Source organism: Polyodon spathula, chromosome 5, assembly GCF_017654505.1.
Source record: "Polyodon spathula isolate WHYD16114869_AA chromosome 5, ASM1765450v1, whole genome shotgun sequence".
NCBI classification, from domain to species: domain Eukaryota; kingdom Metazoa; phylum Chordata; class Actinopteri; order Acipenseriformes; family Polyodontidae; genus Polyodon; species Polyodon spathula.
In genome coordinates this window covers 77,754,211-77,777,207 of record NC_054538.1, presented here as the reverse complement: position 1 = coordinate 77,777,207, position 22,997 = coordinate 77,754,211, and the positions used below count along the sequence as shown (strand labels likewise).

Sequence of the window (22,997 nt, the reverse complement as noted above, 5' to 3'; positions counted from 1 at the left end):
CAAATGGATGACTTGGGCAAATTGCAAATAATTACGGCTCAGTGAGGAGCAGTCTAGAGAAAAAAGGAGTGTAGCAACACACACAGCTCAATTAGTCTGGTTCTTAGCATAGATCTCACTACTGATAGAAGGGTGTACAGTGTGTTTGTTTATATACACTCTACATTCCAGGTAAACTGGCCACCCTTTATTTTAAAAGACACTTTTCTATTTATTAACTGTTAGCAACTAACTTACTAACAGGTCATTATTTAAACATGTACAGATGCAGTCAAAAGTTTACATACCCCAGTGGAAATTTGTGGAAGAGGAAAAAAATGTTACAATAAATAGATGTCTTTTGGCAGATTCCTTAATGATTTTTGACCATTCTTCAATGCAAAATTGTTCTAGTTCTTTCAAATTCAGAGGACTTCTCTTGTGCACAGTCTTCTTCAACTCATACCAAAGCTTCTCAATTGGATTTAGATTGGGGCTTTGACTAGACCATTCCAGAACCTTGACTGTATTCTTCTTTAACCATTCTGAAGTAGATTTTGATGTGTGCTTTGGATCGGTGTTGTGTTGAAACATCCCGTTTTGTAGCGGAGGGTTTCAAATGATTGGCCAATATCTTTTGGTATGGTATGGAATCCATTTTACCTGTGCCATGAGAGGAAAGACAGCCCCATAGAAGGATATTACCACCTCCATGCTTGACAGTAGGTATGGTGTTCTTTTCACCAGACTTTCTACAAACAACTATAAGCATGACCAAATAGCTCGATTTTTGTTTCATCACTCCACAAAACCTTTTACCAGAAGTCATATAGATCATTCAGATGTCACAAATGCCCTTCCTAAGAGTTGCTTTTTCCTTGCCTGTGACCATTGAGACCTTCACCATGCAATACTCGACCTATGAGTGAAATGGAAACCCCAGTCCCACCTGCAGCCAATTTACTTTGAATATATTTTTTTCTTCAGTCCGGATGTTAATCTTTACACTGTGCTTCATTGTAAATCAAAGGCTATGTATATGTTTCAGTGTGTGCATGTTGTCCAGCGAGAGCAGTACAGGTCCCACATTATATAACATATTTTCTACATATCATGGGTTTCATGTAATCATTGGCACTGTCTTTTTTTCTGTGTTTGTTTTGTTTTGGTCTTTGGTGTCAGCAGATAATTGCAAGCGGAAGAGCGATAGCTCTGTGATTAACAGGAGGGTTGTCGATTACCTGGAAAAGGTCAATAGCTACACTTCTCTAGTTATTAATTATAGCCTTTCAGGCAGTGACATGGTGGAGACAGTTTGCACGAGAATGCCAGCATGCAGGGGCTGCGTGGGCTGTATTTAGCAGTTCAGTTTCTGTTGAGCACTTGTAAGGACCAGTACTGTACGTGGGGTGAAACAAACAAGTAAATACCACACATCTCTAATAGAACTGCACATCTCTTAGGTTCCCTTTGCCTGTGTCCTTGGCACATTGCAGTTAATGTCACATCCATCTAGCTGTCTATCTTTCTGTTAATTAGGACTTACTGGACTCTTGCGTCAGGTAACCCTGTCCAGCCCTGGCCAGTCCAGGACAAGTGTAAAGACTGTCTGAGCTGGGGTTTGAAACCACTTGGATACACTAGGAAGCATATCGAGATTAATACCATGTTACGCATAACAAGCATGATAGATGCTTAATGATTTAATATAGCTTATGAAGTAATTAGTATTGGCATCTATGATTAAAGTAAAAAAAAATGTGTGCTCAGCTGCCATATGGCCAGTCTGTTGTTGCTCTTATCACTTGAACTCATAGACAGCTTTAACCTGCTCTGGGATCACTTTGTAGAAAAACAAACACTGATTTCCCAATTTAAACATTGGAGACGTACGCAGCAATTGCATAGAACCGACAATCCAAAACTGAAATTAGAAACATCTTGAATCTGTGGCTTATAGCTCAGAAGACATCCTTGCTTTATTTGTAGTTTCAATTGAGGAACTGCACTCCTGAAAAGTGAGAACCCGAAAACAGTTTGCAAGCTGTAAGCAATTTGAACCTTTCTTATAATCTCAGTATGACTGCTAGACTACCCTGACATTGTTACCCCTCAAATGTTGTCTACAATCCAAAAGTAACTGCATATTTCTAACCAAGAAAGTGTACACAAAAACCTTATAAATAAGGATGCAAAATAAAACCCTTAGTAAACAAACAAGAAAGAAAGAGTAGGAACACAGGGTCTGTATTTGTCTTCTCTCTTCTTGAACTGAGAAAGGAAAGCAGTAACAAATGCACACATATAGACACACACACGCCCACGCACACAATTGAAAAAGTTAAGAATCTTTAAAGCAAAGGCTCACCTAATAGAAACAGGCTGTACTGTCTTATTTTTAATCATCTGCTATTTTAATAATTGAACTCAGGCTGCTATAAAACAAGTGCTTGGTGGGCTGGTATATATCAGGAATTTCTTAAACTCTCAATGCCAGACCCACTCCCCTGAAAGATTATACTATAGTCTGTTTACAGCTCTATAACAGAGAATACTTTTAATCCCCCTTCCTGCAAACAGACTCGACCACAGAGAAATGCAAGGTACCATACCCACTTCAGGCTGGCAACACTGTTGTCTGGTTGTAAAAACGAAGCTGACCCTGCATTGTCCTTCATAAAGGCTGAGGGTGTATTTTTAGAAAGAATTTCATTTTGGAAAAAGCATTTCCATGAACAACATCCCACCCGAGAGAAAGAGAGAAGGTATTAGTCACTAATCGTCACTTACATGCACCATCTGATTAAAATAAGCAGCTAAGCAACACCATATGAATTTCGGCAAGTAATTTAGTAAATGCCTTCCTCACCCAATATTAGAATGGATACTTTGGGTTTCATTGCACAGATGAAGTTAATGCCAGGCTGGATTAGACCAGATTAAGTATGAAAGTCAGGCCAGATTGGGAGATGCAGCGCTTCTCTGGGGTTTAGAAGAGGCTTGCATGTGGATACTCTCCCGATTAAATGAGTGATACAAGGCCCTGCCAAGAAAGAGTCAATGTGTTCCTCAGACGAATCCCACAAGAACTTGGCTTGGCCCTCCCCTCCCGTTGTTGATCCTCTCACTGCGTCATCCTATTTTGTACTTGAAGGATGACAGAGGGGAGAGCTTGTAAGACCGTTTTTGTTAATATACTTTTGTAATGCACTATCCGGGCTATTTATTAATGCTTAACTGGCCTATTGGAATGGAGCAGCAGGCAGCAGGCAGTCAGCAGGCAGTCAGCATGCAGAAGATGGAAGGACACTGGGCTTCCACAGCAGCTCCTCTGTTTATTAGTTTATTTGTAATGGTAGCATTCATACAGTGAGGTGCACAGTACACTAGAACCTCATAGCAGGACTTGCACGTGACATATATATATATATATCGTATATATATATATATATATATATCTATATAATATATATATATATATATATATATATATATATATATATATACACACACACACACACAGTGGCTTGCAAAAATATTCAGACCCCTGACCAATTCTCTCATATTACCGAATTACAAATGGTACATTGAAATTTCGTTCTGTTTGATATTTTATTTTTAAACACTGAAACTCAGAATCAATTATTGTAAGGTGACATTGGTTTTATTTTGGGAAATATTTTTAAGAAAAATAAGAAACTGAAATATCTTGCTTGCGTAAGTATTCAACCCCTGTGCTGTGGAAGCTCCCAGTTTGCACCGATGAAAGAAATTGCCCTAACGAGGACACAATTACCTTACCATTGGCCTCCACCTGTGAACCATTAAAGTTGCTGTCACATTTTCTGGATAAAAACCCCACTGTTGAAGGATCATTGGTAAGGCTGTGAATCTGAAGGAAAATGAAGACCAAAGAGCATTTTACAGAAGTTAGAGATAAAGTAATACAAATGCATAGATTAGGGAAAGGGTACAAAATAATATCCAAGTGTTTGGATAACCCAGTGAGCACAGTTGGATCAATAATCAGGAAGTGGAAGCTGCATCACACCACCTAGGCACTGCCAAGAAAAGGCCGTCCCTCAAAACTCAACGCTCAAACAAGAAGGAGACTTGTGAGAGAAGCCACAGAGAGGCCAACAATCACTTTGAAGGAGCTACGGAGTTCAGTGGCTGGGAGTGAAATAATGGTGCACCAGTCAACCATATCAAGAGCTCTGCATAACACTGGCCTGTATGGGAGGGTGGCAAGAAACAAGCTATTACTCAAAAAGTACCATCTGAAAGCACGTCTGGAGTTTGCCAGAAAGCATGAGAGTGACCCAGCTTCGATGTGGGAAAAGGTTTTGTGGTCACATGAGACCAAGATAGAGCTTTTTGGCCAAAACTCAAAGTGCTATGTGTGGCACAAACCTAACACTGCCCATGCCTCAAGACACACCATCCCTACAGTGAAGTATGGTGGCAGCATCATGCTGTGGGGATGCTTCTCATCAGCAGGGACTGGGCATCTTGTTACAGTTGAAGGAAGAATGGATTGAGCAAAATAGAGGAAAATACTGCAAGATAATCTGCTTCAGTCCGCTAAAAAACTGAAGCTTGGGAGGAAATTCACCTTTCAGCAGGACAATGATCCCAAGCACAAGGCCAAAGCAACATTGGAGTGGCTCAAGAACAAAAAGGTGAATGTCCTACAGTGGCCCAGTCAAAGTCCTGATCTCAATCCTATTAAGAATCTGTAGCACTATTTGAAAATTGCGATCCACAAGCATCGTCCAACCAACCTGAACAACCTGGAGCAAATCTGCCAAGAAGAATGGGCCAAAATCACTCCGACACTGTGTGCAAAGCTGGTACATACTTACCCTAAAAGACTTAAAGCTGTTATTGCAGCGAAGGTGGCTCTACCAAATATTAATGTGAGGGGGTTGAATACTTATGCAAGCAAGATATTTCAGTTTTTTATTTTTCTTAAAAATATTTCCCAACATAAAACCAATGTCACTTTACAATAATTGATTTTGAGTTTAAGTGTTTTAAAAAATATCGAACAGAACGAAATTTCAATGTACCATTTGTAATTCAGTAATATGAGAGAATTGGTCATATATACACAGTGCCGTGAAAAAGTATTTGCCCCCTGTCTGATTTTCTGCATTTTTGCACATTTTTCACATTGAATTTGGTCAAATCTTTTTGTGGGTTGTAGAAGTATATAGAGGGAGTCTGAGAGAAAAACATGACACCAAAGTTTGGTGCTTCTTTCATTTGTTTGGTGTGCAAGGTAATCAAACATGTAATCTTCAGGTGTGAAAAAGTTATTGCCCCCCCCTAGTTAACTCAACCCAATTAAAGGGATAATTAGGGTCAGCTGTTTGAGTACTTTGGTTAATAATCAGGCCTGATATGGGCCAGCCCTGCCCAATATAAATCTGACTAACTTTGGCCATTACCATCAGAGTGAAGTTGTCAGCACAAAGGTTCTAGAGGAACATTATGCCACAATCAAAAGAAATTCCTGAAGACCTCTGGAAAAAAGTTGTTGATGCCTATCAGTCTGGAAAGGGTTACTAAGGCATTTCTAAGACTCTGGGGCTCCACCAAACCACACTCAGAGCTATATTGTCCAAATGGAGAAAGTTCGGGACAGTAGTGAATCTTCCCAGGAGTGTCCGCCCTGTCAAAATCTCACCAAGAGCAAGGTGTAAAATCGTCCAGGAAGTCACAAAGAATGCTAGAACAACATCCAGGGATCTGCAGGCCTCTCTCACCTCAGCTAAGGTCAGTGTTCATGACTCCACCATCAGAAAGACATTGTCAGCGCAGAAGGAAGCAAGTTTTCTTCCAGGACAACCTTGTACTTGGATTGATCCATTGATTCATGCCAAAGCTGCCCGATTCCAGCCTTGCTGAAGCACCCCCAGATCATCACCGATCCTCCACCACATTTCACAGTGGGTGCGAGACACTGTGGCTTGTAGGCCTCTCCAGGTCTCCGTCTAACCATTAGACGACAGGTGTTGGGCAGAGCTGAAAATTGGACTCATCTGGGGGTGCTTCAGCAAGGCTGGAATTGGGTAAATTTGTCTTTGTGAAGGACACATGAATCAAGCCAAGTACAAGGTTGTCCTGGAAGAAAACTTGCTTCCTTCTGCTCTGACAATGTTCCCCAACTCTGAGGATTGGTTTTTCCAGCAGGACAATGCTCCATGCCACACAGCCAGCCAACAGCCAACCTCTGGAATGTGATCAAGAGGAAGATGGATGGTCACAAGCCATCAAACAAAGCAGAGCTGCTTGAATTTTTGAGCCAGGAGTGGCATAAAGTCACCCAACATCAATGTGAAAGACTGGTGGAGAGCATGCCAAGACGCATGAAAGCTGTGCTTGAAAATCAGGGTTATTCCACCAAATATTGATTTCTGAACTCTTCCTAAGTTAAAACATTAGTATTGTGTTGTTTAAAAATGAATATGAACTTATTTTCTTTGCATTATTCGAGGTCTGACAACACTGCATCTTTTTTGTTATTTTGACCAGTTGTCATTTTCTGCAAATAAATGCTCTAAATGACAATATTTTTATTTGGAATTTGGGAGAAATGTTGTCAGTAGTTTATAGAATAAAACAAAATTGTTCATTTTACCCAAACACATACCTATAAATAGTAAAACCAGAGAAACTGATAATTTTGCAGTGGTCTCTTAATTTTTTCCAGAGCTGTATATATATATATATATATATATATATATATATATATATATATATATATATATATATATATATATATATATATATATAAAGTACTGTCACAAAGATGGCTGGAGTGGGGGACGTCAGACCAAAAACAGGAACCCGGAAATAAACAGAGAGAGAGGTGGAGTTTGGTGGAGCTGAGCAAATGGTTTCGCTCAGCATTTAATAAATAAACAGAACAGAAAATAAAAAGGCTGTACAAACAAAAACACAGGACACAGCACTCGTCGCCAAAACAAAAAGACAAACAAAAACGAACTCCACAGACACCCACGGTGAGCAGATACTTTACTTATTTACTTTACGTTATTACCTCCGTCTCCTATCCCGTTCTCCACTCACCGAACACACAACCCCGAGTGAGTGAAAACATGTTGCTTTTATGCAGCTGTACCATGACTCGATTGCTAATCAATCATTCAATTGGAGTCGCGGTACAACTGCACGTGAATTAATAAAGTGCAATTCCCCGTGCTCACATATTATTACGTTTTACTTGCATGTGAAGTGCCGTGCAATCCTCGTGCCTAAATACAACTATACAGTTACACAGACCCGTTTATATCCCATGTACCAATGACTATACACCAACATTAACACACAACACAAAATACACACAGGGGCGGGCACTTTGCCACAAGTACACATATCTCCGATTAAATACATGAATTGGGAGGAAAAGCAGAATTTGGAAAGTGGAAAAATTTGGAATTTAAATACTCTTGCGGTGTGGATATTATTTATTTCAAGTTATTCATACAGGTTGGCCCTTTGATGTACATACATACATATATAGTGTACACACATTATAGAATAGCAGGGTTAAGGAGCACCTCATACTTCATGTTTATAACTGCTTATCCAAATTAACCTAGCTCTTTTGTACAGTGGTTAAAAAGCTGAGATCTGAATGATACTGCAGTCAAAACTACATTGCTGTTAAACTTTAAATGAACACGTTTTCAACCAAAAATAGATGCATTATGTTATGATTTCTGTGCAGTATTTCTGTGCTGCACCCTTTTGAAGAAAATGCACAACTCGCAGGTAGCAGGAAACTCAGTGGATAGATAGTTCAACCTATTTGAGTGCCTAACTCGATTACATCAGTCAGGTGACCTCTTTATCTCTCTCTGGGGCTTTTCAGTCATGTACAGTACAACCAGGCGTTTCAGCTGTACTGTTGAAATGAACTTACGTTTGCCTTGTAAGCCGTGGTACAATCATGGGTTTTTATTATTTTTAATTATTCACCATCCAACCTCTTTCCTTCACTGCGTGAAACCCCATTGCAGTAGAACCCCCCCCCCCCCCCCCCAAAAAAAAAACAGGTTTTGTTGTGAAGAGTGTAGTTATTCAAGTGTTTAAATGTACTTACAGCACAACTTGTGTTGCATTTCCCTTGTAGTTTTATAAATGGCAGCATGTGTGTAGTTGGAGTGTAGCTAAGCTGCACTTACTGTACAACCCTATTGCAGCAAGTCCAGTCCGCAGCTTTCTCTCCAGATTTAATGTATTGTGTGTGCACTATGGGATGTGCTCCTTAAACATTAGGGTCCCAGGAATGCAGTTCAGCACCTATACATGAAACATTGTGCTAATGTTTAGGAGCTCAGTCCACTATATGCGTTTAAAGGGTCAGTGGAAGCCAAGCTGGCTTTTAAAAAGATCTCTGGGTCAAGTGACTTTTTATTGACATGACCCATGTTCAGGGCACTTCAGAAGCACAGTCCTATGAGAGGTATAACCCAGAAAATCCATTCCCCTAACCTTCATTATCTGCTGATGGATATAGTGGAGACATCCATCCATCTGTCAGTGTGTCTCTATCAGAGTGTTATATATGCCTAGAGAACTGCTTTTCCAATTGTGCCTAAACTGGGCTAGGGCGTTGTATTAGCATTGATCAGAATTTGGGCACGTAAAGAGGTGTCTGTCTGTCTGTCTGCCTTTAGCTATGTGCCTATGTCACACTAACATTTGTTCGCACAGTATATCTAGAGAACTTGCCCTCAAATTGTGATGAGACTAGTACCACTAAAAGTTATTGCACATAAAAGCATCTGGGGATAAGCTGTGAGCGCTGGAATGTTCGTCCAGGAATAGTCTGTGTTGAAAACTTTTCTTTCGCCCCGGATCCATTAAGGGTTTCAGATATATACAGATTTGGATTACCTGTTCCATTGTTTATTCTTTTTAATGAAATTACACAGAAACTAATTTATTAAAATATTGGAATATTAAAGCCATGCTAGGCTTTTTGATTTTAATTTGAGTGACACTACTGGACGTCAATAGGAAATAAGTGGCTTGTACTAGCATTACTGAAATGAACTAAAGCCCTCTTAGTTGATTTAACTACTTTTTAGCACTGCAGTAAGTATATTTTTTAGTTGCTTTTGCAGTGTGAGTAATACTTGTATATTCCCCTTTTTATTTTACATTCAGTGCCAGCTGGTTATCATACATACACATTTGACAACCTCGACACCAAACTGAAATTTTGCAGTTCTTTTGAATTTTGTTCTTATTTAATTACTAACAATATGAGTAAGTATTGAATGTATCACAAATGGTTACTGGAAAAAAAAATAACCGTTAACATATTTATTAGAAGAACTAACGCTTTTTAAAAAGTGCAGCCAACGTAATTTATATTACAAAATGTTATCTCAGATATCTGTCTAAATATATTTGTATGTATTTGAATGTTTTGTTTTAAATATATTTCATTGGTTTTTGTTCCAGAACATATCTCATGTGTGTGTAATTTGATCTCATATAGTGTGTGTGTACTTTTATCTAACTGTGTGTGTACGTTTATCTAATTTTGTGTGTACGTTTATCTCATTGTGTGTGTACTTTTATCTCATTGTGTGTGTGTACGTTTGTTATTTGTTGATCAATTGTGCAGCAGTGCTCATTGATTTTGGGGAGACTGACGGTTTATACAATATAGTTTGTCCTTAAATAACTGAAAATGATTAATGCCCTTAGTTTTGGAGATAGAATCTCCTACTGCCAACTCCAGTCTGTAATTCAAGCAATGCCAAACAATGATATCTGGGTATTTTGCAGTGATTCTCTGAGCTGTTTTTTGCCAAGCATGACACTTGCCCCGTCACTTGTAAACACCATCAGGTGTTGTTTCAAATAGTTATCACAGAATCCATATTTATCTAAACACTATAACAGTTGCTCAAACCTAGTGTCAGCTTTTTGATCTGCTAATTCAGTTAGATCGAGGAACGAAAAATGAGGCTCCTTATTTTGGTCACTTTCACACTTCAGATAAACAATAAGTGCTGACTTGCTACTCAGACTTGTTGATTCGTCAATGATCACAGAAATTTTGCAATTGTTATGGACAAGATGATGACAGATTTTTTTTCTCATTTCAGAAGCTACGTGGCCTGTTATTTTCGTAGCCCTGTATCTAGAAGGCAAGCCAATTCCAGTATCAACGCTGTTAATATTCTGAAGCTCTAATAAGTTGAAGTGGTCAGAGAAGGCCCTATCAGTTTTTTCCCATACACAGATAGAAAAATAGAGTGCTATTAAACTTTGATGCATTCCATATATCACACATTTTCTCAAGAGTTTGCTCCTGTGACTTTTCCTGTAATATGTTTGCAATAATATGTGCCTTTGACTGTTGGTAGCGCAAAATTTGGTTGCGCACTGCTTTCAATTGGGCTGTTCGGTCTGGTCCATTGAACAAAACTTTCAACGAGCACCGTTCACCTGAAATGTTGACACCCTGTACATTCTTAAAAGCACAGAGACTCTTGACGTTTAAGCAGATATTACAGCCAAGCTTACCGTCGCTGCACCCAATCCAAGGATAACCCTTCTGTTTCTCCTGCCACATTTCTGCAGCCCAAACGGCAGGCCAGAGACATGGGGATTCCCCACTTCTGTTATCTTCAGAAAAATGAGTCTGCGAGAGTGTTCAGTTTTCTCTTGATCCATAGACTCTTTCTTCTTGAAAAAATAATCTATATTTTTTTGCTTTCCTGCCGTACTACGTTTCAACTTTAACCCGCAATGGTGAATGCAAATAGGTTCCGTTTATGTCTGTCAGTTATAAAGAAACGTACAGTAGGCTAATATTGCGCTGTTTGACTGGGGTCTACGAAACTAAATAACATTACTTATAAAATTATACACGACCTTCATACTTCATGAAAAATAATGATGCATCTACGAATGACTACTACGTGAACAAAATAATATTGAAATGATTATTGTTTATTATTATTAATATTCATATGTGTAACACTCAAAATCCTATATTGAATGGTAGTCCTATATCTCTCTCCATATTTTAATAGGAGCAAAACAGTTCAATATTCTACATGTGAAGTAAGGAAGCAGTGCTCTCCCTGCCCAAGAGAAATGTGGGGGGAGGCGCTCCCCCCGACCCCCAGCACTACACCCCTGTGTGTGTACCTTTATCTCACATAGTGTGTGTGTGTGTGTGTGTACTTTGATCTCATTGTGTGTGTGTGTGTGTGTGTACTTGATCTCATGTGTGTGTGTGTGTACTTTGATCTCATTGTGTGTGTGTGTGTGTATACTTTGATCTGATTGTGTGTGTGTACTTTAATCTCACTCCGTGTGTGTGTGTGTACTTTGATCCCATTGTGTGTGTGTGTGTGTACTTTGATCTCATTGTGTGCGTGTGTGTAGTTTGATCTCATTGTGTGTACGTTGATCTCATTGTGTGTGTGTGTGTACTTTGATCTCTTATTGTGCTTGTGTAACTGGGGTTCTCTGTGAGCTGCTCTCCTCACTGCAAAAATATATATTAAGAAGGACGGGTTTCGGCAGTCAATTAATACAAAAACAGCAACACAAAAAAACCCTACAATTTAAAACCTCAAAAGGAAGTTGATAATAACTAAGAAATAACTATTAGTTTGATTTCTCTAAGACATGTTAAATTTTGAGTTATATATATATATATATATATATATAATATATATATATATATATATATATGTGTGTGTGTGTGTGTGTGTGTGTGTGTGTGTGTGTGTGTGTGTGTGTGGTGTGTAGTTCAAAAGGGAATTGCAGGCGTCTGTTTTGCTATTCTCTCTCCATACAATTTCCATCATTTCATTGACATGCTGACAGGATGTGGTTTAAAAAACAGCAAGTGCAGTGCATGTGTGCTGGAAAGAACTAAACAAAGAATGAAAGAAGAAAAGAAAAATTGCATGCAAATTGTTCTTTGTCCTCTTTGTGTTTTTAAATTGTGTTTATTTATTATTATTTGTAAACAAAAGAAAATAAATAGCCTTGAGCTTATCTTGAGCCACTGTCGTCGGAATGCATTTGTAACTTGGCTTCTCCTGTCTCTCCTCAACGGCAGCTTGTTCCTGGACCACTACAGAGCCAGCCTCGCTGATGCAATAAAGAGATTGCTCAAACTGAATGTAAGTGTGTTTCAATTCTCTCTAAAGCACTGGCCTCACAATAATTAGCCTACATGCAATGATTGAGACACTAATGGAATGGCAGGATTAGTGTCATGTAATACTTTAACCCTCATTATGTCCAGCTGGAATGAGTCTTCTAATCTAGCTGATGCTTTCCTAATCATAAACTAGGGAACTTCTTGTATTTGGCCTTCTGATAAGCCGCATGCAGTGCGAAGCAAAGTAAATGAAAAAGCTTCAAAGATGGTATGAGATTACTGTTTCTCTCTTATGGTTTTCAAGTACTCTCTTTGATAAAAAATGTCTTTATATCAAAAAATGAATACATTCAAGGTTTGCTGTGTTGGCCCCATCATTTGTGATCCACTCAGTAGTGACCTCCCTGATCTATGCATTTTTTTAAAAGAAAGTATTGCTTCCATATTTAGTAATATTTAGATAATATTTGCTGTGAAAAGTAAAACAAATCTGGTATAGAAGATGGTGATGGAGGTTATTTTGCAAAAATATTCATCTATACACCCATGCAAGCTTTTGCTTTTGTGGACTATTTCACTTTCATGGGCAGTTGAAGAAGTACTAGCAAAGGATGTAAGTTCCATGTGGTTGCTTCCATTACTAGCAATGCCACTGTGTTGAATGTAATTTGGTCCTCTGCTTGATTGTATGCTTCTGTGGATGTACACGTGTTTGAAGGTTCAGTTAGGAGAGCCCACATGCACCTCTGCTAGCTCTGTAACATCAGCCGTTTTACAAAAAGGTGCAAACGAAGCACTCTTAGCTTTTTATTCTGTGGAGGCATTTTAGGAATAGCTGCATTTCAGTACAACGACAAACACAAGAAGTGGGACAGAGATAATGTTGCTCATTCAAATAAGCGGTCAGTGCCTGGATTGTGCATTCTTGGTTATCGATCTGTAAAAATAATTTGACAGTCTCATCTTTGTCCACAGAGGATAGCAGTCCTCACTTGTTAGTGGTGTCTGGCTGTTACCAGGGTCGACGTCCCTCATCTTTCATGAGCACTAGAAATAAAAATAAAATAAACCAGCTTTTCTTTTTCTTTAATGAACCTGTCACAATGTATTTTGCTGTTGATGCAGCTATAGTCTGCTTCACTGCTCTGAGACTAAAACATTCAGATAACTGCTACACACACAATTAAAGGTTATTTCTATTAGGTATGTCTGAGGATAGACCAGAACTGCCCCCCCCAGGTAATTATTAACATGCTATATGAATGTGTTGTTGATGACTACCCCATGGTATACCGATTTCATTGCTTAATGCTGATGTCAAAATATTTGCTAAAATCCTAGCTCACTGCTTGTAATCAGTTGTCTAGTTTTAAAATTGTGTTACATCAGACAAGGCTTATTCATGGTAGACAATTTTATTTTCAGTCTGTCCCAAGTTGTCTCCCTATGAAATCCCTACAGCCTTTTCATCCCACCCCAATAGTTTCACTTTTCCGTGTAGTTCACAGTACCAGTGCATGCTGCTTCACCCTGGCCTTCAAAACCCTTTATGGCTATTTGGATTCATACATAATTATTGTGTTCTACTCTTCTAATATCTAAAGGGTTAACACAACAGAAGGCAGAACCTGTTTGCTAACATGTTTAATTACATCAGAACACCACCTGCAACATGAAGCACACACTCACTGTATTGATGGGCAGTCCTTGACATGAATTATTAATTTGTTATGCAAATAGAACAGTGGCTACTTGTGTTATTATACATACAAACTGCACCTCCCTGTTAACAGACAGTTTCAGTCACGATGGATAAGACAGCAGGTGAAATGTAGAGGGCTGACTGTAAGCTGGTTTGTAGTAGCTTCTTTTTCAATTCTGCAAAGATTACTGATGTTTAACAAGGAACAACCTCAAAAGGGAGAAGTATGGGCCATTCTAGATAACGCACTTCACTGCAGATTTCCATCCCAACTGCCCTGTCTTACTAGAGGCAGTAATCATTAAAATCATTGGTCCCGTATCTCTCCAGAAGCATTCAAACACCTTGCAGACTCATCTTCTTGAATGACTCATCGGTCTCCTATCACTCCGGAGCCATTCAAACACCTTGCAGACTCATCTTCTTGAATGAGTGTCATCCTGGTTGCCAATGCTGGCAGTGTTTTATTGTAGACGTTTCTAATTTCTTGTCAGTCCCTTGAATATATTGGTTGTCGTTGCACATCCTCAAATTAATTAAAGTTACGTATAATGCATTCAGGATTATTTCAAAGCAACTTTGAACCTCTCCCTAATCCTGTTAATGCATGACTGCTTTCAGTGCTGGATGCGTTTTGTCATATTGATTGGATTGGGAGGACTTTAATCCTTTAGTTTATTATCTAATATAATACTGAAACAAAAACTAGAATCAAACCACAGTCTTAGGCCACTGATCCACATACTTATATAAAAAATCTCAACTACTATGCCTGCTGTTTTAACTCTTATTACTATGCAAATTTAAATAAAATGCACCAATTGAAAAAACATAACATACCCCACAGCTAATGGGTTTACATTTCTGGTCAGGTATAATTCATGGGTATTCTTTGTAGGTTTATTTATTGTCTGTATGCATGTAGAAGAAATGTAGAGGGATTAAACTACCCCCACCCCCCCTCCAAACACACTTACTGGCACCCTCACGTTCCTCTTTCCCCTCTCTTCCTTTCAGGGGAGAGCCATTGTGTTTGCTCCTCGACGAGGTAACACTCTGAACCAGTTCTGCAGCCTGGCTGAGAAAGCGGGTCTCTTCATCCGCAGATATGAAAATTACGACGATCACATTTGGAACTTCCATTCAAAGGTTAGTGCACTGTCGACGCCAGATAACACCGGCAAGCCGCTTGCCGTCAGGAAGGGATCAGAGGCCTTTTGACAGGTGCTTTGAATGTCCAATTACAATATCCCTGAGCAGTCTCCGTCCTAGCAGGTATTTTTGCCCTTTATTAATTATACGCCACCGCTGGGTTAATTCCACTCCTAATCCGTCAGTCCGGTACAGGGATTATTAAAGATGCAGTTCCCACTCCTTGTTTTATTTGCACGGCTTTGAGGAACAGCCGAATTTGGGGCTGCTCATTGTAAGGTTACATAATTTCAGGAATATATATATATATATATATATATATATATATATATATATATATATATATATATATATATTTGATGTGAAAAAAAACCAAAATCCCTTACACTTTTGTAATGTTTTTATTTAAATAAAATTTGTATGAGGGCCAAGCTGATTTGGTTTAATAAGGGATACTCTCACAAGTACCCACTTATATGGTCTCCATATCACTATCATAGTACATAGGAGGGGTTTACAGCTGGTTAACTTGTTAGAATGTGTCTTTACAGAGCACCCTGAAACTTGTAGAACCCTCTCCCTGCTGGTGCAGCTGTACTGTGCAATGCAAAACCACACATGTCACTATTGGGTTGTTAATTACGTGGGGTCTGAATTCATTCAATGTTTATGGCACTGCCATAGCTAAACGTTATATTGGCCGCTATAGTTTTGATTTAATCCAGGCCTGGGAGATGGCAGTTCCCTGTTCTTGATTTAAAAAAAAAAAAAAAAAAATCACTGATTAAAATACCATAGCGCTCCCTACGAGTAAATAAAAGCTGATCTTTGAATCCCCTGGTTGATTTATGACCAAGGCCGTGTGGATAAAAAATATTACATGAGTTTAAAGATTAAGAAAATACTGCTTTTGTATTTGTGATCCCAGCCACATAACGTGGTTGCCATTGGCAACACAAAAAACTGCTTTCGGTGGTGAGATGAGTTTTAAAATGTGGGCTGTGAGACAAGGAGATGGGGGATCTGTTTCTGCTGAACACTAGGGTGCACTGGGAATGTATACAGAAGCATTGAGACATCGGGACCTGTCAATATGGCTTGTTCTCTGTCATGGAATCAAGTTTTTCTTAAGCACTCAACAGCAAGTTTCTGTAAACAAATGGAGACCCTCTGTTTCTAAAGCAATGCAGCCGAGGATTGTGGGTACATGTAATCAGCAATCATTAAGCCTTAGCTTAGCAGGTCATAATTGTAACTTGTGATTCAAATTCATTTGGCATAAGCATCCATAAAAATTAAAACAAACTTTCATTTAAATATGTCAGATTTTGCACAAATATAGCTGAAAAAAACAACATTTACCCATAATGACATCAGTTCAATAATACAAGACACATTGTTAGCTTTTCAGCTGGAAGTTATTTGAAGCTTCGTCTACCATACACATTTTTTATTATTTTTACACATTTTAATGACAAAAATCAAAAAAGGAAATGCACAGATATATTTTTAAAGAATGAGTTCAGGGTGTATCTCTTGAAATCTAAACTCTCAAAAAGCATGCAGCTATTTGGGTTACATGTTCATAATGAATAAAAAACACTTTCTTTGTTTAAGTACACATGGCGGGCCCCGACTCACTAAAGGCAGGCAGTCAGACAGAAGGAAAGGACACTTAGCTGTATCATTCATGACTGAGGCTCTCCATACTCCCGTGTTTAGAATGGTTGGCTGGGCCACTTTGCACACCAGGCTGTTCAATCCCAGACAGACCACAGCAGCTCTGTGTTATCTGTCAGACAAAGGCAGTGAAAGGAAGGGGGGTGTACCTGCCACTTGTCTAACAGGGGGTAAGAAGCTCAGTGGTTAGACCCCTGGGGCCACAGTGCTTAAGATTGTACCATTTGAGCCTTGGCTTAAGTGCTCACCAGATTTGGTATTATTTGTTATGCACAGCCTGTGCTGTGATGTGTTAGCAAGCATTCTCAGGGCTTGTGCTCTGAGGAACACACCCTTCCAGCAGTAACTGCACACGGGCATTGCAGGGCTTTACCAAAGAGAGGCCTTACATCAGCCTGCTGCTGCTCCTGGGCTGAGCATGCTTTACATGTGTTATTCAGGTCAAATCTTTCAGGAATCATACACAAGGAATGGTTCCTTTAAAAGGTGATTTTCAAAGATTTATTTTACTCCAAAGTGTAAATTAACATCACATTTTTGTATTGTTAATGTATTTATTTGTGTGCAAGTTTGTCTATTCGTGTATTTTTGTTTGTTTGTTTGTTTGTTCACAACCAAAAAGTGTGAACTTAAATGAACAGATGGAATCAGTGATCTTGGGAACTGGGAAAGTGATCTTTGTAAGAAGAAACTATTTTTTTTATAGTGAAATATATAATAAACTAATTTGATATGTATCTTTGCAATTGCTAAAAGTGTCTGCTCCTAGCTGTTACAAAACATTCAATTTCCACATCGTTCCACATCGTTCGTTGGGGTAGAACACACCTAGAGGGGGGCCCACCGGCCCAGCCTATTGCCCTGTGTGCCGGGAGGCACATTCCAAAGAAAGATGCTACATAATTCTACTGCACTGAGAATTTTGAGGCATTGTTAATGCATTGAAGAAAACTTAGGCAAGAAATCAAAATCAACTTGTGTCTAAAGGATGAGCATTTTTCCCATTGTAAATTGAACATCCTAGAATCTCACTTTATTATTCTCAGCATCATCACAAAAGCATCTCTCTCTCTCTCTCTCTCCCTCCCTCTCTCTCCCTCCCTCTCTCTTTCCCTTTTTTGATTACTGTTCTGTTTTTAATTTTTTAATGTGTCCGTGTTTTTTTTGCATGTTCTCTTTTTAAAAAGTGAATTAATCCACTCTTAAATGCAACACTCATAAATAAAAAATGTTGTTTATTTATTTATTTATTTTTTGCATAAAATGAGTGCCCATACTTTCATATTCAATTTCTTCTTACAATGGGCTTAGATATGGTGTATGAAATGTCTTAGCCAGGTGCAGCAGTATGGCTGTGATGGATGAAAAAAGCTGGCTGTTGTTCCTGAGCCTCACCTGATAAGAGCAAACCCCTACTCAGTCATCTCTTTATACTGAACAGTAAGCATACCCCTGCTGCAACTGGATGAGGTGCCTCTGCTCCTGGAACAGACTCTGAACACATTCCAAACATATTCCAAAAGAATCCTCAGTCCCTTCCAAACACTTCTGGATCAGATTCCGAACGGAATGCAAAGGAATTCTGAACACGTACAATCTTAAAGAGATCGGTTCTGAAATCAATTCAGAAAAGCAGTAATACGCGCAGGATTACTATAAATTATGGAGCGCTTTTGTCATAATTCACAAGGTGAGATTGCAAGGCCTTTATTTATTTATTTATTTTATTTTATATGTTAGCCAGGTGCAGCAGTATTCTTCTGCTGGAGAAAAGGTAGAAACAGTTGTCCTTGTGGTGTGTAGATATGTAAGCAATTGCAAGCAATTAAAATAAAAAATATAAATTTTAGGACAACACAACTCCTATATCCTTGAGAATGAACGTCTAAAGACATCAAATAACTTGAACAATTCAGAATAATTGCAGATATGAGGATACAGTAGAGGAGTAAATCAAATAACAGCATTTGCAGCTATGTGTCTTTAAATTACTTTTATCAGACGGCTCCACACAGCTTGTATCTCATCCTGCCTGGCTTCTGAAATCAGGAGGGTGCATTGGCTTCAAGTGATGGAGTAGGCAGGCAGCTCAGAATAGACCGCAGTTTGGGATTAGATGATCACAGGGCCTCAGGGCTGCTGTGAGCTCTCTGAAGTGAATGAAGTGCCTGATGTAACCTGGGGAGCTCCCTGTGAAGACCCCTCTCACCTGCAGGACCAGTGCTGGACGCACTGATGGTTCAATTAGGCACAATTAAGCACAGACCTCTTCTTGCTGAAGCATTAATACCTGATGCAGCAGGCATTACTGCCAGCTAATTGACCACAGCAGCAGTCCAGCAGTTAATTGTCCCAAGTGAAGGTGTGAGTATAATTAACACCTGCTACAAAGTGCATCACTGCCGTTCTGATATGAATTCTATACACGGCTTCAGAAATACTGGAGTGCCCCAGCATGGGTTTTAACTAATCTTCACTGTGAACTCTGAGAGTTTTGTCATGTGAATAGCATGAACTTTGCTGGGCTTGTAAGATAGTGGGCACTGTGGGTGAGACTGCTGGGCTATATATATATGGGGGAATAGTGGGCACTGTGAATATAGAGTGGATATATATATAATCTATATATATATATAATATGGGCTTGTCATATATATCGGTGATATTGTCAGGTGAATAGTGGGCACTGTGAACTCGGTGAGAGTGCTGGGCTTGTCAGGTGAATAGTGGGCACTGTGATTCGATGAGAGTGCTGGGCTTTGAGCTGAATATTTTTACACTGTGAACTCATTCAGAGTGCTCGGCTTACTGTCATATCTAACGAGTGGGCTTTAAATGTGAACTCGGTGAGAGTGCTGGGCATTTTCATATGAGCATCAAAGCAATAAAAAAATAACCCATTCATAGTGCAGAGCTTGGGGGATGAATAGTGGGCACTGTGAACTCAGTGAGAGTGCTGGGCTTGTCACTGTGGTGAATAGTGGGCACTGTGAACTCGGTGAGAGTGCTGGGCTTGTCAGGTGAATAGTGGGCACTGTGAACTCGGTGAGAGTGCTGGGCTTGTCAGGTGAATAGTGGGCACTGTGAACTCGGTGAGAGTGCTGGGCTTGTAGGGTGAATAGTGGGCACTGTGAACTCGGTGAGAGTGCTGGGCTTGTCAGGTGAATAGTGGGCACTGTGAACTCGGTGAGAGTGCTGGGCTTGTCAGGTGAATAGTGGGCACTGTGAACTCAGTGAGAGTGCTGGGCTTGTAGGGTGAATAGTGGGCACTGTGAACTCGGTGAGAGTGCTGGGCTTGTCAGGTGAATAGTGGGCACTGTGAACTCGGTGAGAGTGCTGGGCTTGTCAGGTGAATAGTGGGCACTGTGAACTCGGTGAGAGTGCTGGGCTTGTAGGGTGAATAGTGGGCACTGTGAACTCGGTGAGAGTGCTGGGCTTGTAGGGTGAATAGTGGGCACTGTGAACTCGGTGAGAGTGCTGGGCTTGTCAGGTGAATAGTGGGCACTGTGAACTCGGTGAGAGTGCTGGGCTTGTCAGGTGAATAGTGGGCACTGTGAACTCGGTGAGAGTGCTGGGCTTGTCAGGTGAATAGTGGGCACTGTGAACTCGGTGAGAGTGCTGGGCTTGTCAGGTGAATAGTGGGCACTGTGAACTCGGTGAGAGTGCTGGGCTTGTCAGGTGAATAGTGGGCACTGTGAACTCGGTGAGAGTGCTGGGCTTGTCAGGTGAATAGTGGGCACTGTGAACTCGTGGGCTTGTCAGTGCTGGGCTTGTCGGGTGAATAGTGGGCACTGTGAACTCGGTGAGAGTGCTGGGCTTGTCAGGTGAATAGTGGGCACTGTGAACTCGGTGAGAGTGCTGGGCTTGTCAGGTGAATAGTGGGCACTGTGAACTCGGTGAGAGTGCTGGGCTTGTCAGGTGAATAGTGGGCACTGTGAACTCGGTGAGAGTGCTGGGCTTGTCAGGTGAATAGTGGGCACTGTGAACTCGGTGAGAGTGCTGGGCTTGTCAGGTGAATAGTGGGCACTGTGAACTCGGTGAGAGTGCTGGGCTTGTCAGGTGAATAGTGGGCACTGTGAACTCAGTGAGAGTGCTGGGCTTGTAGGGTGAATAGTGGGCACTGTGAACTCGGTGAGAGTGCTGGGCTTGTCAGGTGAATAGTGGGCACTGTGAACTCGGTGAGAGTGCTGGGCTTGTCAGGTGAATAGTGGGCACTGTGAACTCGGTGAGAGTGCTGGGCTTGTCAGGTGAATAGTGGGCACTGTGAACTCAGTGAGAGTGCTGGGCTTGTCAGGTGAATAGTGGGCACTGTGAACTCAGTGAGTGAGTGAGTGCTGGGCTTGTCAGGTGAATAGTGGGCACTGTGAACTCGGTGAGAGTGCTGGGCTTGTCAGGTGAATAGTGGGCACTGTGAACTCGGTGAGAGTGCTGGGCTTGTCAGGTGAATAGTGGGCACTGTGAACTCAGTGAGAGTGCTGGGCTTGTCGGGTGAATAGTGGGCACTGTGAACTCGGTGAGAGTGCTGGGCTTGTCAGGTGAATAGTGGGCACTGTGAACTCGGTGAGAGTGCTGGGCTTGTCAGGTGAATAGTGGGCACTGTGAACTCGGTGAGAGTGCTGGGCTTGTCTGGTGAATAGTGGGCACTGTGAACTCGGTGAGAGTGCTGGGCTTGTCAGGTGAATAGTGGGCACTGTGAACTCGGTGAGAGTGCTGGGCTTGTAGGGTGAATAGTGGGCACTGTGAACTCGGTGAGAGTGCTGGGCTTGTAGGGTGAATAGTGGGCACTGTGAACTCGGTGAGAGTGCTGGGCTTGTCTGGTGAATAGTGGGCACTGTGAACTCGGTGAGAGTGCTGGGCTTGTCTGGTGAATAGTGGGCACTGTGAACTCAGTGAGAGTGCTGGGCTTGTCAGGTGAATAGTGGGCACTGTGAACTCGGTGAGAGTGCTGGGCTTGTCAGGTGAATAGTGGGCACTGTGAACTCGGTGAGAGTGCTGGGCTTGTCAGGTGAATAGTGGGCACTGTGAACTCGGTGAGAGTGCTGGGCTTGTCAGGTGAATAGTGGGCACTGTGAACTCGGTGAGAGTGCTGGGCTTGTCAGGTGAATAGTGGGCACTGTGAACTCGGTGAGAGTGCTGGGCTTGGTGGGTGAATAGTGGGCACTGTGAACTCAGTGAGAGTGCTGGGCTTGTCAGGTGAATAGTGGGCACTGTGAACTCGGTGAGAGTGCTGGGCTTGTCAGGTGAATAGTGGGCACTGTGAACTCGGTGAGAGTGCTGGGCTTGTCAGGTGAATAGTGGGCACTGTGAACTCGGTGAGAGTGCTGGGCTTGTCAGGTGTGAATAGTGGGCACTGTGAACTCGGTGAGAGTGCTGGGCTTGTCAGGTGAATAGTGGGCACTGTGAACTCGGTGAGAGTGCTGGGCTTGTCAGGTGAATAGTGGGCACTGTGAACTCGGTGAGAGTGCTGGGCTTGTCAGGTGAATAGTGGGCACTGTGAACTCGGTGAGAGTGCTGGGCTTGTCAGGTGAATAGTGGGCACTGTGAACTCGGTGAGAGTGCTGGGCTTGTCAGGTGAATAGTGGGCACTGTGAACTCGGTGAGAGTGCTGGGCTTGTCTGGTGAATAGTGGGCACTGTGAACTCGGTGAGAGTGCTGGGCTTGTAGGGTGAATAGTGGGCACTGTGAACTCGGTGAGAGTGCTGGGCTTGTCAGGTGAATAGTGGGCACTGTGAACTCGGTGAGAGTGCTGGGCTTGTCAGGTGAATAGTGGGCACTGTGAACTCGGTGAGAGTGCTGGGCTTGTCAGGTGAATAGTGGGCACTGTGAACTCGGTGAGAGTGCTGGGCTTGTCAGGTGAATAGTGGGCACTGTGAACTCGGTGAGAGTGCTGGGCTTGTAGGGTGAATAGTGGGCACTGTGAACTCGGTGAGAGTGCTGGGCTTGTCAGGTGAATAGTGGGCACTGTGAACTCAGTGAGAGTGCTGGGCTTGTCAGGTGAATAGTGGGCACTGTGAACTCGGTGAGAGTGCTGGGCTTGTCAGGTGAATAGTGGGCACTGTGAACTCGGTGAGAGTGCTGGGCTTGTCAGGTGAATAGTGGGCACTGTGAACTCGGTGAGAGTGCTGGGCTTGTCAGGTGAATAGTGGGCACTGTGAACTCGGTGAGAGTGCTGGGCTTGTAGGGTGAATAGTGGGCACTGTGAACTCGGTGAGAGTGCTGGGCTTGTCAGGTGAATAGTGGGCACTGTGAACTCGGTGAGAGTGCTGGGCTTGTCAGGTGAATAGTGGGCACTGTGAACTCGGTGAG

The 22,997-nt window shown here is 41.4% G+C and overlaps 1 protein-coding gene across 2 annotated transcripts in view; it reads left to right on the top strand.

The window, feature by feature from the left end:
- The window catches only part of LOC121316347 (calmodulin-lysine N-methyltransferase-like), a 157,388-nt gene that overhangs the window by 121,147 nt on the left and 13,244 nt on the right, over window positions 1-22,997 (top strand). Inside the window, exons 9-11 of one of the 2 annotated variants that reach the window (XM_041251412.1) lie at window positions 12,113-12,176; window positions 13,361-13,396; window positions 14,877-15,008. In XM_041251412.1, the coding sequence (XP_041107346.1) occupies window positions 12,113-12,176; window positions 13,361-13,396; window positions 14,877-15,008 (232 nt within the window). The remainder of the gene's footprint in view (window positions 1-12,112; window positions 12,177-13,360; window positions 13,397-14,876; window positions 15,009-22,997) is intronic. The other variant, XM_041251414.1, reaches the window with a different exon arrangement.